The following is a 19822-nucleotide window of genomic DNA, read 5'->3' on the forward strand; positions in this document are numbered from 1 at the left end:
ACTAAAGCTGAAGCGATCTTGGATGCTGCAGCAGGACAATGACCCAAAACACACCAGCAAATCCACCTCTGAATGGCTGAAGAACAATAAAATGAAGACTATGGAGTGGCCTAGTCAAGTCCTGACCTGAATCCTATTGAGATGCTATGGCATGACCTTAAAAAGGCGGTTCATGCTAGAAAACCCTCAAATAAAGCAAAATTACAACAATTCTGCAAAGATGAGTGGGCCAAAATTCCTCCAGAGCGTTGTAAAAGACTCGTAGCAAGTTATTGCAAATGCTTGATTGCAGTTATTGCTGCTAAGGGAGGCCCAACCAGTTATTAGGTTCAGGGGGCTATTACTTTTTTCACACAGGTTTAGATTTTGTTCTCTCCCTAAATAATAAAAAAAAATCATCATTTCAAAACTGCATTTTGTGTTTACTTGTGTTATCTTTGACTAATGGTTAAATGTGTTTGATGATCAGAAACATTTTCTGTGACAAATATGCAAAAGAATAAGAAATCAGGAAGGGGCGAATAGTTTTTCACATCACTGTAACAGCACCAAACTGAGCAACGTTTCTCTGGAACAGCTACTTTATCTGTTTTGGTGCCTCTACAAACAAATGTCAAAGTCAGATTTATAAAAGCAATACTAAGATTTTTTAAATAATGCAACAACAATCAGTTTTACAACTCATTCTGAAACTGATTCAATCAGCTGAGTAATTTTTTAATAAAAAGTGGGGTCATAGTTTCTCCGCGCTTCAGGCGGACTCGTTGTTCCTGTTTGAATGCTTGGGGCAGAGTGGGTGGTGGTGTTTTCCTTTCTCTCCACTTTGAGCTTTCTTTTCTCCACCCAGCAGCTGCTGCTGCTCATTATTGCAGCGATGGACCAGCACCGGCTCCTTGTTGGGAGTTGTTTTATGAGACAAAAGTCGCTGCAGTATCTGTTTGTCAGACCGTTCCTGCCTGAAGTCATCCTCATAGATCTTGAGCTGTGATCATTTCAGAAAATGATGAATATTAAAGTCAACAAAAACTGCAAAATGTCTGTTAGGCCAAAAGGTTAACCACATTTACGGCTTAAAGATCCTTGAAGGAATGCATATCAATAGTTACTATTAATGCCAGCTTAAAACTAAGACCATTTAACAGGTGAGAAATGGTAAAGTTGTTTCATTAAACCACTGAATACAACATTATCTCCTACATCACCACAAGATCTAATTCATTGTAATAGCAATAGCTGATTATTTTAGCTCAGAATCTGTAAAAGTGAGTGAAATAAAGCCAAGTGTTTTGCCTTTACTAACACCAGTAGTGGACATTGTTAACTAGTCCTACCCCTAAGGTGAATTGCTCAGAATCCATGGTTGTTTATGGGACCAGTTTTTCTATACCCTACCATTGGGGTCAACAATGGTTGGCTCAGGCCCAGTAGCTGTAAACAAGTAAAAAAAAAAGAAAAGAATAAAACAATATAAAACACTACCTGTTCTTGTAGGAGTGCCACTTGTTGTCGCATTTCCTCCCTCTTCTTTCGGAGCTTCCGGTTCTCCTGGAGGGTGTGCTTGTGGTCGTTGTGCTCCGTCTTATATTCTGCTTTGTAAATCTCAGTCTGCTGACACAAGACATCACAGTGGCTCTGTAAAACCCTGTGATCTTTGGATTTCCATGAATGCCTGAGCAGCACAGAGAAACCACTTGGTGGTGCAGTCTACCTCTTAACCGAAGCTTCCTTTTGAACAGTGAAAGAAAATCTTTACCCAGCAACAGAAACTTGGCATCAGCTTGGTTGTCTTTTCCACAGATGTAGAACATGCTCTAGTTCTGTGCTGAAGACAGAAACCCACCTGACATCTAAGAGCCTCCAGCTGCTCTTTCAGGTCCTGTATTTCTGTCTGGGAGCTTCCTGTTGTCATCGGTTTGGTGCTGCTGTGTTTCATTTCCTTCCATCCCATCTCTCTTGTGCAAGAGGGTGCAGGAAAGGAGGATGGAGGGATGCACCCAGACATGTAGTTGCTGCTGGAACAGGGCCCGGGACCCTTTACACTAAAGCTTTCCTTCAGGGAAAGCATGAGAGGAGATGGAGAACAAACCACTAGTTGATAAGGTTAAACACACACACACACACACACACACACACACACACACACACACACACACACACACACACACACACACACACTTTGACAGGAAGAATACCTGTCTGACAGGCGTGGTGTCTCCTTCTGGATGGTGCCTTTTGCTCTCTAGTAATCTGATATATTCCTGCAACTCCTGGTTCTTCTTCAGCTCCGTCATCAGCGCCTGCTCATAATACTCCTTAGCACTCTACAAAACACCACACATTGTTGTGCTGTCTTTTAGATTTAATGAAATTACTTGGTTGTTGTGTCCAGGTATTTACCTGCTGATGTTCAACTTTGAGGAGCAGTCGGCCGTTCAGCTGTTTGATGGCACTGTTCTCTCGCTCCAGAGCCTCCAGCCTTTGCTGCAGACCCAACGTGGCACTGCGGTACACCTGGTCCCAGTCCTCATTCAACTCCATCAGCTATGAAACAACACCATCATCATCATCAACATATAATCCCTGCCTCAGCTGCAGTAATCAATAGTGTCATTCATTTCAATGTTAGTTCTGTCACGGCTGTCCTCACGAGAGTCAGGAAACTAAGGTGCTCCTCCAAATCTCTAAATGCGTTACAGTTTAAATCATTTAGGAGTATGTAATTAAAATTAGGTGGAAAAGGTTGAATGATTGGGAAAAATGTAAGCTATCACGATGTTTTCACAGCTTTGTAGCACTTCTCTCTCACATGACGCCCACATCCCTCCTCCGGTTTTCAGAGAGAACTAAATGTAATTACCAGCATCAGTAATAATATCTGGACCTACAGAGGTTCAGCTCTGATTCAGAGGGATGCTGTCATACCTAAGGACATGCAGTTAAAGAGATTTGTTTTTCTGCTTCGATTTCACCTCTAAAAACAATGTAGCTGACCAAAAACTCCATATATTTGTTTTGCAACCTGAATTTATTTTTAGCTTGCTTTGGGAATGCTAAACTCGCTTGTGCTTTGGGTTGGAGTTTTAAATCATCAGCACTTGAGAAAAAGGCAGAATGACGGTAAAACATATTAGTGGCTTAGTGGCACACATTTCCTCAAAACACATTTTCGTTTTTCATGAATTCCTGCTTGGACATCTGGGCTCCTTTGTTCTGCTTTTACAGCAGAACCTTCCATGATCAATTAGACAGAAAACTAAAATCAAGCTGTTGGTCTGTGTGACTTTTAAACTCATTACTGATTGTTTGGACTGTGGCCGGAGGGACCAGTGTTGCCTGTGTACGGAGGTGTCACCTCTGCCAGTGCACCCCAGGACAGCTGTGGCTATGGTGTAGCTTATCATCACCAGAGTGTGCATGGATGAGTGAGTGACTGTAAAGCGCACTGGAGTCCGCTAACTCAGAAAAGCGCTAGACAGACGTCATTTATCATTCATTTTATTTTACGTGTGTTAACATAAATAGGTCTATGCATGTTTTTGGTAGACTGACTACATTCATCATTTTCTTACAATAAGGTTTAATCATTTAAAGCACAACTCTGCCACCTCCTTAAATGTGAACTCTGTGTAGTATTTCCCAACTAAATGAGTAACAATGTAAATATTATGATTTCCAGTATTTAAAGTGGTAGAGAGTGGATTATCAACTCCAGTTTGAGGCAAAAGCAGAGTTCAGGTATCTTGGGGTTTTGCTCATGACAGAAAGGAGGTGCTTGGACATCTAGGAAGGATTGAGGGGACACGTCAAGAGGAGTTTCCAGGGCTGACCAAGGATATTCTGAATAGATGAAGTGGCTGGGAAGAGGACAGTCTGAGCATCCTAATCCAGACCCGGATTAGCAGATGACATCAAGATCATTTCAGCAACGACCAGAAATATCATGATTTGACTTTGTTCTTGTTGTACCTCTTTGTTGACCTTTCGGAGCTCAGTGTTCTTGTTGAGGAGCAGCAGCTTCTCCTGGTCGGTGGAGGTGACTATCAAGCTCTCAGTGATCATAGTGACCTGCTCATCTGTGGACAGCAGTCTGTCCCCAACAGGGCTCATGCTATCTGTCCTGCTCTCACAAACACACACAAAGGAAATGGTGTTAATGTTACCCATCAATAAGTCAGGCTGACGAACATTAAGAGGAGGATTTTAATAAAAAAAATGCATGCACCGAAGAAAGTCAGGTGCTTTTGAACACCCACTCACACAGAAAGTTCTTAGAGGGAATCGAACAGCAGCTATTATGCACACCCACACATATGCATGGTCACATTATGCACTCAAGACACTTAGACACACATGCATGCACATTCCTCTGTAATTTTCTGCTTCCTGGCCAATCAAAGTTGGCTTTTACAAACTAGTTTCTCATGGAAACAACATAGGTGATGATCTCTAGAAAGTGTTGGAGAAAACTCAGGCAAAAGACGAATATTTGCATGAATTAATTAGTCAAACTAGCTTCAATTTTCTTCTCCGTAGCTCCACATGTCGTGTGGCCTGATTTACACAATAAATGCTGAGAGAGAGAGAGAGAGAGAGAGAGAGAGAGAGGGAGAGAGAGAGAGAGAGAGAGAGAGAGAGAGAGAGAGAGAGAGAGAGAGAGAGAGAGAATCTGTTCTTGGAGGAGCACACAACTCAGCATGAAAGCCCCTCTGGGCTTATTCACACACACACACACACACACACACACACACACACACACACACACACACACACACACACACACACACACACACACACACACACACAGTTAGACAAGACAACTGTAACCACACAGAGCTCAGTATTATAGAGACACAGTCTGCGATCACCTCTTATCCCCCCAGGACAAAACTCCACAAATACATGCTTTCATCCATTTCTAGGCAGAATACCTCATCGTCTGAAAAACCTGTTACACAATTCAAAAGAGCAGGATTCTAACGTGAAGGCAAGACAGGTGTAACATTTAAAGGTACTAAATCAAACACGAACAACTCCCTCATGATTATTTTTGTTGCAGGTGAGTTTGGTTTTTTATAAACCGCAAACAAACGTGGGAGTTTATTCCTGCACATATGTGCCCTGAAAGGCCACTCTGAACAATCATAGCTACCCTTAGCAACAATGAACAGGTTGCAAGTATTTTTGTCACTGTTGCTTTATACATGGTGTTCCCTTTCATTTGGTCTGTCTCATATTTCCTCTTTTCTAAGTTTAGATAAATGAGACTAGGTACTACACTGAACAGAGAAAATAGGCTCTTTAGAAGATCTGGCTCATTCTCCAATGACTAGGTTTAGTGGTGAAACAGATTAATAAGCTGATTAACATCAGACAGTGTGATGCACCGCTCTGTTAAATGACAAATACATGTTTTATAGTCCAGTGTTGATTTATTAGTAGTTCATCATTTTCAACACTTCTTAATAATTAGATTTAGAGTAATCAGCTCCTTGTTTAGAGTTATATAAGGATCTGTTCTGCCGACCACCAAAAACACTACTTACACAGTTCGGAAGAGGAACATATCAAGCTCTCACAACAATAACGAATTTCTGTCTATAGCAGTGGCATCCAAAGGGTGGCTCATGGGCCAGTTATGGCCATCTGAGTTATTTTGTGCAGCCCTAGACAAGTCAAGAACAGCAGATTGTTGTCCTTCAGGTGGATGTTAATGTGGACAAACTTTTTTTTTCCATTGTGATTTTTACAAATGTGAGGCCTACAGTTTAGATGAATAAAAAAATCCAAAGTATTAGCTTTTTATCAAGGTTGGTTTTTACTTTTCCTGGTAAATTGGACCAAAAATCCTCACTGACTTTTACCAAAAATCTGACTTGTGAGTACCATTCAAATGACTTGACTAACTACAGCAGACATTACTGAATAATTAGTTAATAATCAGATCCTGTTTCTGCTACTTGTAATGTAGACTCAAATTTTATTTTCAAGGATTAGGAATTGGAACACAACAAATCCAAGGAACATGATATTTTTGAAGAGAAATGTTGATAATCCTCTTTATGTCTCAAATCTACAAAGATTACTGATCATAGTAAGTAAGTAAAAGTTAAACTTTATTTGTATAGCACCTTTCAAGGTTAAAAACCACAAAACACTTCACATAAAAGATAATTAAAAAATATAACACAGTTAGGTACAAGAAAAAATAATCAAATAGAATTAATAAACAACATTTTCAATAAAACTGACATGATCTTAGTGATGGTGTGTATTTTCCCTGGCGATAGGGAGCAGTACATATCTAAATCATTGCAAGCCCGTGGTATTTTTGTATTCGAGCAAGACCTCACCAAAGGATGGCCATTAGGGTCAAAAACCCTGAGAGCACAACCTCCAGCAGAATGACAATCACATCAGGCAATGAGAAAAGAAGTGTAACACAATAATGTTTATGAATGGTTAAAGTTTTGTAACCCATTGTTACATTTCAGTAAATTTGTTTTGTCCTCACGGGCTCCCATAGAAGAAAACATGGTGAAGAAGGCCGGAACATGCAGCAGTGCCTGACCCGGGTTCAGGGGCCTCGGGTAGACCTTGGCTCCTCTGCTGTCCCATCACAGGGGAGGGGGAGGACCCAACCATACCTGGATGTCCTATGTCTTATATATTCTGGAAGTTGTGCAAATGCAGGGATGGGCGTAGATATTCTGCTGGGGTGGAGCTGGGTTGGGGCCCCCGGACTTCGTGAGGCTCTGCAATGCTGCTGCTTTGGGCCCTGGCAAGATGGGCTGGGGTCTCCATGCCCTTGGTGGCATTTTGACAACAGAGGTGCCTATTGGGGCCAGTGGGGGAGCTGGCTCCCTGGAGGGCTAAGCCCAACCAGCCATTCCTCCCCATCCCCACATATTTTTCTCCTCCTGCTCCCTCACATCATCACACAAACATGCACATAGGACCTTGGGGGGTGGACAAGTCAGGGAGTGCGGGTATGGACCCCATTTCCGCATTCCTGTGGCAACCTGCCCCCCAATTTTATTTGCACCTTAAACACTTCCACCAACGACATTCCACGCAAACACACACTTAGGGCCATGAGTTAGCAGATTCAACGGCAGTTGGCAGGGAGATTTCTCAGCCTCATCCCGAGTGCCCGTGCCCACTTCCAACTTTAAACTACACTTAGACACCGATGGCTGTGGGTGCAAGTGGGGTGGTGCTGTGGCATCAGCTGGCATAGGCCAGAAAATGCACGCACTGCCCGCTCACCACAGCCATGGAATACACCTCATCAACACACAACATCATTATATTGGAGCAGGCAGAGGGAGACTAGGGGTCTTAGCACACTTCTGTTGTTGCTAGGCTTCCTGGGGCTGGAGGCTAGGAGGGAGATCTGGCCGTCTGGTTGGGGTGGTGGGTTGCTGTGCTCAGCATTGGGCGGGGAGCCTGCTCATCAGCACCCCAGCAGAAAGGGTCAAACTCTGGTAACCGGTGATGGTTGTACCCCATGTGCAGCAGTACCGGGACCAGAGTGAATAGGGTGTGTATGGGGAGCATGAGTGGGTGTCCGGCGTGCATTTTTGTAAGTCTTTGGTTGTATGTGCATGTGTGAGCATGAGGGAGGGAGTGTGTGACTGTGTTTGTGTATGACTGTATATGTCAGGTGGGGCCTTTGACTCCTTCCCTCTCCTGGGACCTCCTTTGATGATATAGATCTTTGTCTCCCCTCCCCCTGCCACACCTGGTGTGGAGTGTGACGCCTTGGTCTGCCTGAGTGTTTGTGGACCGGGGTCAGGGGGTTTAAGATTTTTGGCATCTGCCTGGTCTGGGTTCCTGGGCTCTGCTGGGTCCCCGGCGGGGGTGGTCGCCCCTGGGTCCCGGGTCACTGGGTCCCGGGTTGTTGGGTCCCGGGCTCGGCCGGCTAGTGGGTGGGAGGCTGCGAGCAGGCCTGTGGGCTTGCCGCTGATATCTCCCGGGACTCTGCCGGCTGCTGGTTGTGGCCCCCCGGAGCGATCCTCTGTGCCTCTTGAGGGGGGCGGGGGCCTTTCTGGTTGCGGTCTCCCTGGGGTTCTTGTGTTCTGGGGCAGCGCCTGGATCTCTGGGACTTGGAGCTCCCTCCGTCTCCTACACATCTTTGGGGGGCAGATCTGTGGTCCCTCACACTCTCTATTGGACGCTTTTATACAGAAACCTTACATCAACAAGCGCGTGTACACACACACAGGTGCTCTCAAAAGTATGGGCTTGGGCACGTTCAACACATGTCTTAAAGGCTGTCGTTGCCACTAAATGCACTATGATTTATTATCGTGTGATTGTTCAGTTAAACAATGTTGATTTTATATTACCTCATCAGGCTGACGCAGTGATAGCTTGCTCCTGTTGTATTGTTGTGTGTCCCTTTTTTTCTCTAGTCTTTCTCTTTCTGCAGGTCTAGAAGCAGACTCTTGTTCATTATTGTTTATTTTTGTAGACCCCCCACCTTTTGTCTTTTCCTTTCTCTTTCACCTCTGACTCCGTGTCTGGTCAGAATTACAAAGCATTCAAAAACAATAACAATAAAGTTTTAAGTATCAGGCGTGACATTAAAAGCAGACGCTTTGATGCTGCACCTGAGAGTAAATCTGTAAGGCTTGTCACCAGCATTCAGACATCAATTCTGTTTGCTTCACAGCCAGACAGGACACGAAAAAAAAAAAAGCAAACATGGTGTCTACTATGGTATCGCCCAGAGACTTTGACCTACTCCCATGTATTTTAGACCCAATTTGCGTGGTAATATTTTATGAAACCGCCAATAGTTTTTCAACAAATGGGCATCATTTAATTAATTTAAATTTAAAATATTTAAATGGAAATGTCCAGAGGTTAATGGGGAAAACTACACATTGTCTCTTTAAAATGTTGTCTAAAGTGTTGTTGAGAAGGCATGTTTGTATTTTCAATTAGAATTAATTTTATTTGAATTATTAATTTTAAAATTATTTGGCTCATGTCTTGAAAAGTTTGGAAACCAGCTGTCAAAAAAAGACTGAAATGAGACAAAGTAGTTCATCCAGTCTGGGGCCATTAATATCCTGGAAAAGGCTCCACTCAAACTCAACAGCATCAACACTATAAAATAGAACATTGCACCAAACACATCAAACTATGCTTCTGTAACATTACACATAAAAAGGGGCGGAGGTTGTAACACAGAAGTTTATGAACGCGGGTTGGAGACCCGTACTCCTGTCCTGTCCTACAGACCATGTGTCCAGCTGCGTGGCTGTTGTGGCCAGTGTTGGGAAAGGTCGTTTAAAAAACGAAGTAGTTGAAAGTTCAGTTCAACCATTTTAAAACAAAGTAGTTGAAAGTTAATTTCATACATTTTAAAATGAACTAGTTTGTTTCTTAGTTCATAATTTAAAAAAATTTGAACTAAGTTCACTGTTCCAAAAATGAACTAGTTCATAGTTCTTTAAAAAAAAAAAAAAAATATATATATATATATATATATATATATATATATATATATATATATATATATATATATATATATATATATATATGTATATACCGACAGTATATTCTCAGTAGCATGAGGAAAACATTATTTGAAGAGTTTTTTAAATGGGAAATTATTAAACAATCTTAGGAAGCAGGCTGAGGTAGCAAACTCAAAGTGCAATATTAAAAGTGCAAAAAATAAAAATAAAATGTAAATTCTTTCAGTTAAGTCCCTTTTCAATTTTTCTGAATGAACTATGACTCCTGCACACAGCATAGACGTAGAAGAGTAGACCAACCACTACTGCCTATGTTTGGCCGTATTTACGGGTTCTACTTTTTATAAACTCTATGGTTAACGGGATGTTTTTAGCTAGGCTTTAGCTCCGGAAAAGCTCCGTGGAGATGTGGAGCTGGAAAGGCAAAAGAATGCGTTCATATACCCGTTCACACACGCCAGGAGGAACGCACTCAACTTTACATTCGGCAGTCAAAATACGAACGAGTTCAGTTCAGGTAGAAAATGAACAAATTCACGAACAATCATTCAATGAACGCGTTTGGGCACAACACAAGTTGCGGCTTCATAAAGCACACCCAGATTAACTTCAGTCACAACCTGACAGAGGTTTCTGGAACCATGCAGGTTATTGTTTATTTTGAGTTTCACAAAAAGGGGTCCTGAAAAGCCACTGTTTAAAAACCACAGTCCTAAATCTGATCTATTCAGACCTGAAGAAGGCTTTTGGAGTTGTTTTTCATACTTTTTCACTCTTAAATCTATATAAGACTACATTCACACTGCAGGTAGTGAATTAACACAATGCAGAAAATACCCAGGAAAGTAGGCTATTGCTAAAAAGGAGTAAAATCCGGGAGTTTTCAAGCCAAAATGGGAGACTTGACATGAATGATCCTGAAATGGAGTAGAAATGGTTAATACTGACAATACAATTGAACTCTACAGGTATTAATCAGCTAATATAGTTCATCTGTGTTGTCCTGTTGGCTTCATCGGCCAGTGATCTCCAACTTTCGCTGGAGCGGTTCGCAGCCGAGAGTGAAGCAGCTGGGATGAGAATCAGCTACTCTAAATTTGAGACCATGGTCTTAAGTCGGGTCAGGGATGAAATCCTACCTTAAGTGGAGGAGTTTAAGTATCTCAGGGTCATGCTCACAAGTGAGGGAAAGCTGGAGCATGGGACTGATAGGCGGATTGGTGCTGAGTCTGCAGTGATGCGGGCGTTGTACCAATCTGTCGTGGTGAAAAGAGAGCTGAGTCAGAAGGCAAAGCTCTCGATTTACCAGTCAATCTACATTCCTACCCTCACCTATGGTCACGAGATTTGGGTAGTGACCGAAAGAACGAGTCCGCGGATACAAGCGATCAAAATGAGTTTTCTCCGCAGGGTGACTATGCTTTCCCTTAGAGATAGGGTGAGAAGCTTGGTCATCCGGGAGGGGCTTGGAGTAGACCCGCTACTCCTCCACATCGAGAGGAGCCAGTTGAGGTGGCTCGGGTATCCGGTCAGGATGCCTCCTGGATGCCTCCCTGGAGAGGCTTTCTGGGCACGTCCAACTGGGAGGAGACCCAAGGGAAGACCCAGGACACACTGAAGGGACTATGTCTCTTACCTGGCCAGGGAACACCTTGGGATTCCCCCGGAAGAGCTGGCCCAAGTAGCTGGGGTGAGGGAAGTCAGGGTGTCCCGGCTTAGGCTGCTGCCCTCACGACCTGACTCTAGATAGGTGGCTGAAAATGGATGGATGGATGGAGTTAATCTGTGGACTGCACAGTGGTGCAGTTGGTACCCTTGCCTTGCAGAAAGAATGCCACATGTTCAACACTCCAGAGACGATCATCTTCAGTAGGAAAAGGGTAAAATGCCTTCTCAAGGTCAGAGCAAGGTCCTGCTTCAAGATGAGGAGTTTAGGTATCTTGGGGTCTTGTTCACGAGTGAGGGAAAGATGGAGCGCGAGATAGGCAGATTAGTGCTGCATCTGCAGTAATGCGAGCGTTGTAACGGTCTGACATGGTGAGGAGAGTGCTAAGTAGGCAACGAATCTGCTCAGGCTGCCAGATCGACTCAGGGTCCTGCGCCTGCTGATGACATCACAGTACGGCAAATCCACTTGACTTTCATGCAAGTTTTGGAAAGAGTTTAGCAGTTTGTTAATGAAGTCTTGTTTCTTACCGCCTGAATGTTTACTTTATAACTGTCATTTGTTAATAAAACACCATATTATCTTTGTTATGTAAGAAGTGGGAAACTACATGAAACCAACGTCAGACAGCCAAAATGCATAACTGTTCTTATAAGTGACAAACTACAAATGTATTTACATATTTAGCAGTCATTTCTGTTTGTATAAATGTGGAATTCTTATGTATATTTTGTTGGTTCTCATGTAAATACATCCATTCATACATTTATGTTGCTTTCTATTTGTTCAATAGAGCTTTTTTTTTTTTGCCCCATTTGCCCCCATTTACTGGCTGATCTACATTCCTCCTCTCATCTATGGTTATGGCCAAATAAACAAGATGCTCATCTGTAATTAAGCGCCAGATACATACATGCATTTATCTTTAATGTAAGAACTAATAATCATAGTGACAAAGGGACAATATTTTATGAAGGATGGCATTCTTAGCTGTGATAAAAACATAAGAAACTACTTAAGAAGCAATCATTGTATGTAATGATGGGGACTGCTCAAACAAATACCTTTTCAAAAGTATATTCTCCTTATATTCCCTTAAAAAGGGCTTTTCCCAGAAAATGTGGTGCCTTTTCTATAAATGTGCTATAGATTTTATTAAGTTGTCAGAAAATCCAATAAAAGATTTTTGGCAAGTTTATGTAAATAAACACCTGATGGGGGTTATCTCTACTCGACAGCAAGGGGCTTTTGAGTGAATCATCCATTATAGAGCTCTGCTGTTTGGGAAGTTTTTGAATGAAATGAAACAAAATGAAATGAATCAGGGTTTAATTTTAGTGGCCAGCATTGAAATATAAACCACCCATGTCCAATAATTTGTCCTGGCAAATCAGCACCGTGTCTCCATGATTGGATTCTCTGACAGCCAACGAACACGGTGTGGCCAAGTTCCATAAAGTTTATAATTACATGCCGTTCATAATGACACCAAAATGCCACAGTCTTTTTTAGCAGTGTGGTTACTCACTGTCTTGGTGCGTGATAAATATGGAGATGGTAACTTTATATCTCGCTGACGGTAACCCTGACAATATTGCACAGTGTGTGTCACCAACCGATGGCCCAGGACCCTCGAACAGGAGACAGGACAGCATCACTGCTCGACTTTGACACACTTATTTTTAGACAAACTTATCATGTCTGTAAGCAGAGTGGTTATTAGCCTTCACCGGGTTTGCCCACATGAAGATCCATTACTGTCACAATAAAATGCACATGTTATTTGAGGTTGAAGAGTTGACACCGTGTAATAATTTAACTGGCTGTTTTTACAACGTAATGATGACAAATGATACAAAACAATAAACTGAAGTCCACATCTTCATGACCTCACAGGAAACTCCATAGTGAGGCCTCCTCTCACTCAGCTGAACATACAGACTAAATAACTGTATCAAGGTCTAAAGGGAAACAAATTAACTGAAAAAATTATAAGAATAGATTTTTTTAAAGTAAAACTCAGACGATCTGTGATGTAATCATTATTAATAAGAAATTGGAAAGAGAAAACAAACAGTGGAAATGGGTAAAGAAGCTTTTACATGTACATCCAAAACTTTATCACCTTGTATGTAGTAACAGAATCTACCTCATCTTGTATAAAGGCAGCAAGCAGATGTTTAGAGTAATCGTGTAAAAGTGAGAACAAACCATAATTTTTTGGTTGGTATGTGCTCCTTTTGGGTCTCAGGAAGGCTGCTGTCACTCTTAGGTGAAGTATCTTTCTGTGATCTTGCTGATAAAGATCTGAAAGATGAGGAAGATGACAAAGACAACACATCTCCATCCATCACAGATGACACTTTCAAGTCTTCTAGAATTGTTTAAGAGCGTTTCTTCTCAAAAAGTCTCTGCCCAGCATGCGGTGGGAAGTATTAATAGTGTTGTCAGTATTGACACAAAGCAGAAGAGGAAACAGCAGTGACTGAGCCACATGATGCAGAGAAAAGGAAGTGATACGGACATGCTGCTTTGGCTTTATGAGAGCGAGGGCCTGTCCCTGTGTGGTTACTTATTGAGATGTTCTACCTCGAGTTGTGTGATCTCCCCCAGTATGACATGTTGACTTTAAGTCATTTAGAAAGTGTGGGAAAGTCCACTTTGTGCACAAAGCTTTTGTGTGTTTGTGTGGTGAGGCTCAGTGTGTGTACTGTACGTTTCAGATGTACAGCAAAGTTGTGTTGTGTTTTCAAATGAGCAATTCAGGAAAGGGCTAATAAGTGGGGAACTGAATAAATATGCATAATTTCTGTACGAGATTACACCGTAAAACATGCAACAGATAATAAAAATGTTAATGCACACATTTATTCATGACACATAATTATAGGACAGGGATGATTGCATTCATCAGTCTGCTCATTACTCCGTGTGTGGAAAGTGAACTGCAACAGGTTAATTATTAAATCGCAAGTTCATCCCAGAAACAAACAAATTAATTAAAAGATTTTAGTTAATTATGTTCCTCTTAGCCTGGTTAAGCAGTCTCTAATTAACGCCATGAACATTAAATTTCATTTAGTCTTCTACTAAGAGTTCAACAGATAGATTCAAGGCCACTTGCAAGAACAACGTTTAAGACCCACATAGAGTAGCTGCATGGATGTTGCTCACATAAAAGCCTTACAGAGGACTGAGATTTTACTAACTTTTCAGTAGCACAAGGCTTCTGGTTGATCACTGATAACAGTTTCTTTTTTACAGTCTGAGGGGACATCAAGTACTTTTGGACCCAACAATTATAAGGATGTCTTTGTGAGCTATAAGGGCTTGTGTTTGCACCACCAGGAAAATGGTTTCAATGCAACGGGCAGCATGATATAATCACTTATAAACGGAACAATAGCACATTGCTGTTGATGAAATTGTGTGTTTTTGGTTTGATTTTTAAAGGAAGTTTGAAAGAGTTTTAACCCTTTGGAGACAGGCGTTGCAGATTTGCATCATTAAAACCTACCTACCTGGTTACTCCACACACGTATTTCATGAGCATTTTTTAACTCAGAAGTACCCCTGAAGGACTTAGTTGTTCATCCTTTATTAAAACTTATTTTGAGCCTGAGGGGGTTAAAAGCATAAACTTGTATGTTAACTATACATTAAGGCAGTGATGCCCAGCCTTTTTCCTTGAGGACCTCTTGCCCGTTTAAAAGACAGGCCATGGACATCCAACCCGAGATCCTACCTGCATACACACATTAAAGGTGTGGTTTACTTGTTCATTCAACACATTTTCAGTGCTCTCTAGTGTTAACCAATACCTTGTGAGTCATTAAAGAAAAAGCTGTGACGCTCCTGTTCTGAGATGCAGACATTTGCAGGTGCTGAGTTGGGCTGAAAACAGCAGGATTGCTCATTATTATTAATAATATGCAAACACCTCACTTCTGATTGGCTAACAGAATGCGTTCAGCCATGTTGCTAAGTTACTGTCACTAAAACACTTTCTCCTCATTGCAAAACAACTTTTAAAAAGCCGTCTTGTGGGTGGGCGCGAGCCACGACGGGCGAGGCAATGAATGCTAATTCAGTGTGACAGATATGTGAGGAGTTTCAAATCCTAGCATTTTACCGTTTATTTTCTACCAAACTCTAATGCAGGTGTAGGTAGGTGTAGGAGCCTGTTTTCATGTTCAGCCTACAAGAAAAACTCTGAGTGATCGATTATAATCAGAAATAATAACTAATAGGTGGTTTCTCAGTCAACCACACCATTAAAGTGGTTAATTGCAAACTTTATACAGACATAAAGATATTTGATTATACTATTGTGTTTGCTATTGGGATTCAGCACAAACAATCTTGTGGGGACACATGCCCTTGACGGGCCATGGACCTAGGTTGGAAACCACTGCATTCAGGTCAAATTGATTGATTTACCAGAGTGAAATAAATATTAATTTGGAGGAACACTGACCTCTTGCATCACCTGAGAGCTCCTTTTAAGATAAGAAAATGTTTATGTTGAAGGAGCAAAGAAACAAAAAATAAACATTTTGATAAGGAGTGCCATCAACTATTGGACAGTAATTGTCTAAAATGTTGACGGGACTGTAAAGTGATTCTTTAATTTCCTGTGGCTTAAAAGAAAACACCAATATTTAGAAATGTATTATAAATGTACCTTTTTTTTTTACTGGGTCTCGGTACCATTCTGTTTTCTCGCATAGTGAAAAACCAATTCATCTCTGATAATGTCACATCACAAAAACAGAAATATGACATAAATGCAGAGAGAAGAAAGCTGTCCATCATTAATAGTAAGTTTATTTATTTATGGCCTCAGCACAGAAGCTAATAAAGCTACTCAGCCTGAAATGTATTATTACAGTAGTATAACACTTACAACAAAACAGCTTAATAAAGTATTAGAATTTTGTGATTTTTACTTCCAAAAACTTCAAGATGAATTTTATAGTAAGTTTTGTTTTTGCTTGCCATGATGATATTTTAGATAGTCTAGTACTCAGTGCGGGCTGCGCAGTGGCGCAGTGGTTAGAGCTGCTACCTCGCAGCAAGAAGGTCCTGGGTTTGCTTCCCGGTCTGGTATCTTTATGCAAGGAGTTTGCATGTTCTCCCTGTGCATGTGTGGGCTCTCTCCAGGTACTCCGGCTTCCTCCCACAGTCCAAAAAACAAAACAAAAAACATGACTGTTAGGTTGATTGGTCTGTCCAAATTGTCCTTAGGTGTGAGTGTGTGTGCATGATTGTTTGTCCTGTGTGTCTCTGTGTTGCCCTGCGATGGACTGGCTCTCTGTCCAGGGTGTACCCCGCCTGATTGCCCGTTGACCGCTGGAGATAGGCATCAGCCCCAAAATAGATGGATGGATACTCAGTGTCACATAGACACATTTCCATGAAAAATGTCTTTACTAAAGCAAAAAAAGTTACACATATTTTGTTTTTTTGGAAAGCTGCTAAAGATTCTTCTAGCTTTCTATTTTATTTACACAAATATTTTAGCTGAAGTACTGTGGCAACTGTCAACTTATTACAGGACAAAGGAAGAAAATATGCTAATTGAAGCAGAAAGGAAACTAAACACCTCACAGTGGCTGACTGCAGAAAAAGATTTAAGAGCCGCATACAACCCTTGGTAAATAAGTCGGACATTTTTCTGACCAAAAAACTTGAGATAAAAAATGCAGATGCTGGCTTCCTTTAAAGGTCAACTTCACTGAAAAAAAAAAACGTTTTTTAAGCCTTTATTTCTGATTATAATCAAGTTGTTCATGCAGGCTGAACATGAGAACTGTTTACTGGAAAATAAACTCTAGGATTTGAAAAGCCTGAAAGATCTAAAAACCACCGCCACTTAACATTCATGGACTCACTCATCTTGACCCATGACCAGTGGCGCAGATAGGATTTTCAAACTGGGGGGGACAAAGTTCCAATGTACCCTCCCCCAAACACATGCACGCACACACACACACACACACACACACACACACACACACACACACACACACAGACACACACACACACACACACACACACACACACGCACACACGTACACACGCACACACGTACACACGTACACATACACAAACTATTGCAAGCACCTTAACTAGTTTGTGTAATTTCAATCAATCATCAATCAGTCAATCAATCAATCAATCAATCATTCAATCGGACTTTATTGTCACTTCAGCCATATACGGTTTGTACACAGTGAGGCGAAACAATGTTCCTCCAGGACCAAGGTGCTACATGCAACATACATTTACAACATAAAATAACAGGGAAATCACTAAACTATCTAATTAAGGACAGAACAGACTGACCTAATATGACATGACCTCTCCAAGTAGTGCAAAGGGAAAACAAACATATATAGAATGTAGGTGGTGAAGGAACAGTAAACATGCAAAATTAAAGCATTAACTGGTTAATATTTAAGTCCAGCCTCCATGCTTTGAGGTAGTTGAGTTGAGCTTAGTGATAGAGTGTGTGTGTGTGTGTGTGCGTGTGTGTGTGGGTGTGTGTGTGTGTGAGTGTGTGTGCATGCGCGTGTTTATCAGTCCAGTCCCTTTTTGTTGAGGAGACGATTGGCTTGTGGAAAGAAGCTGTTGCAAAGTCTGGATGTGTGTGCCCGAATGTTTCGGTACCTTCTTCCAGATGGCAGGAGTGTGAAGAGTGTGTGAAAGGGGTGTGACCAATCAGCCACAATGCTGGTGGCTTTGCAGATGCAGCGTGTGGTGTAGATGTCCTTAATTGAGGGGAGAGAGACTCCGAAGATCTTCTCTGCTGTTCCCACTATCCGCTGTAGGTTTTTGCGGTAAGATATTGCACAGTTCCCAAACCAGGCAGTGATACATCTGCTCAGGATGCTCTCAATAGTTCCTCTATAGAAGGTGGTCAGGATCAGTGGTGGAAGCTGAGCCTTTCTCAGTCTTCTCAGAAAGAAGAGATGCTGTTGGGCTTTCTTGTGCAGGAAGCTGGTGTTGAGGGACCAGCTGAGGTCTTTCTCCAGGTGAACTCCCAGGAATTTGATGCTGTTGATGATCTCCACAGAGGAGCCGCTGATGCTCAGCGGTGAGTGGTCACCTCGTATCCTCCTAAAGTCAACAACCATCTCTTTGTCTTGTCAACATTCAGAGACAGGTTGTTGTCCTTACACCAGTTCGTTAGCCTCTGCACTTCCTCTCTGTACGCTGACTCATCGTTCTTGCTAATGAGACCCACCACGGTTGTGTCATCAGCGAACTTAATGATATGATTTGAACTGTGTGTTGCTACACAGTCATGAGTCAGCAGTGTGAACAGCAGAGGACTGAGCACACAGCCTTGTGGGGCCCCCGTGCTTAGTATGGTGGTGCTGGAGGTGCAGTTCCCGGCCCGTACTGACTGAGGCCTTCCAGTCAGAAAGTCCAGGATCCAGTTGCAGAGGGAGGTGTTCAGGCACAACAGGCTCAGTTTTCCGATCAGTTGTTGGGGGATTATCGTGTTGAATGCTGAGCTGAAATCTATGTACAGCATTCGAACGTGTGTGTCCTTCTTGTCCAAGTGTGTGAGGGAAAGATGGAGTGCAGTGGCGATGGCGTCATCCGGTGAGCAGTTATGGCGGTATGCAAATTGCAGTGGGTCCAGTGAGGGGGGCAGCAGGGTCTTGATGTGTGTCATGACAAGCCGCTCGAAGCACTTCATGATGGTAGGTGTAAGTGCAACAGGACAGTAGTCGTTGAGACAGGACACAGAAGACTTCTTGGGCACGGGGACGATGGTAGTGGCCTTTAAGCACGTGGGAACGACGGCACTGCTCAGAGAGATGTTGAAGATGTCAGTGAGAACGTCCGCCAGCTGTTCAGCACATTCCTTTAGCACTCTGCCTGGGATGTTGTCTGGACCAGCAGCTTTACGTGGATTGACTCTGCGTAGAGTTTTCCTCACCTCCGCTGTAGTGAGACACAACACCTGGTCGTTCGGAGGAGGGATGGACTTCCTTGCCGCCACATCGTTCTGCCTGTCGAACCGAGAGTAGAAGTGGTTCAGCGCATCAGGGAGGGAGCCATCACCATCACAGGCAGGTGTTGTCATCCTGTAGTTGATGATGGCTTGTAGGCCCTGCCACATTCGCCGTGTGTCGCCGCTGTCCATGAAGTGGTTGTGGATTCTCTGGGCATGTGCGTGCTTCGCCTCTCTAAAGCTCTTTTCCATCGCCTGGTCTGGGACGGTCAGGTCTGGGTATTATGGACCGGTATGTACCGGTATGGGTCTAGAAGTTTTCTGGCAAGCGTTTCTATTGCATTCCAGGCTCCAGTTACTAGGCGGGGTAGCGTAATGCGTCACGCGCGATGTGTGCCTTAACGTCACACAGCGCGACGAGATCGCACCAAAACACAACAACAATGGAGTCCAGTCACCAGCGCGTTCTTTCTGTTCTTGGTGTTTGGTATATTTTTTTCACCCACATCACGATAGCGTTTAGAGCTATGCTGTGCGCATCGAGGAGGAGGGCAGCTGAAAGGCGACGACGCTTTCTGAAATTAATATCGGACACGAGGCATAACTTTCTACTGTTGAGACAAAGACGGAGGCGCCAGGTGGTAAGTAACTTCTAATGCTGTAATACATGTCGTTATAATCTCTGAAGGGGTGTCTAGG

At 42.5% G+C, this 19822-nt stretch overlaps 1 protein-coding gene across 2 annotated transcripts; it reads right to left on the reverse strand.

Moving 5' to 3' along the window:
• Positions 1 to 686: 686 nt before the first annotated feature.
• On the reverse strand, positions 687 to 13601 carry si:ch211-153b23.7 (TNFAIP3-interacting protein 1). Of its 2 annotated transcripts, none has more exons than XM_015977306.3 (7): positions 13366 to 13601; positions 3967 to 4117; positions 2398 to 2541; positions 2193 to 2297; positions 1841 to 2050; positions 1480 to 1605; positions 687 to 982 (listed from the first exon to the last, which is right to left on the reverse strand). In XM_015977306.3, the coding sequence occupies exons 1-7, from the start codon at positions 13503 to 13505 to the stop codon at positions 752 to 754; spliced, it is 1107 nt and encodes a 368-aa protein (XP_015832792.3). In that variant the 5' UTR covers positions 13506 to 13601; the 3' UTR covers positions 687 to 751. The 2 variants fall into 2 exon arrangements, with proteins under 2 accessions (XP_015832792.3, XP_015832713.3); XM_015977227.3 differs by having other exon boundaries at positions 2193 to 2321.
• Between the last annotated feature and the right edge of the window lie 6221 nt (positions 13602 to 19822).

The sequence above is a fragment of the Nothobranchius furzeri genome, chromosome 1 (assembly GCF_043380555.1).
Source record: "Nothobranchius furzeri strain GRZ-AD chromosome 1, NfurGRZ-RIMD1, whole genome shotgun sequence".
Taxonomy (NCBI): domain Eukaryota; kingdom Metazoa; phylum Chordata; class Actinopteri; order Cyprinodontiformes; family Nothobranchiidae; genus Nothobranchius; species Nothobranchius furzeri.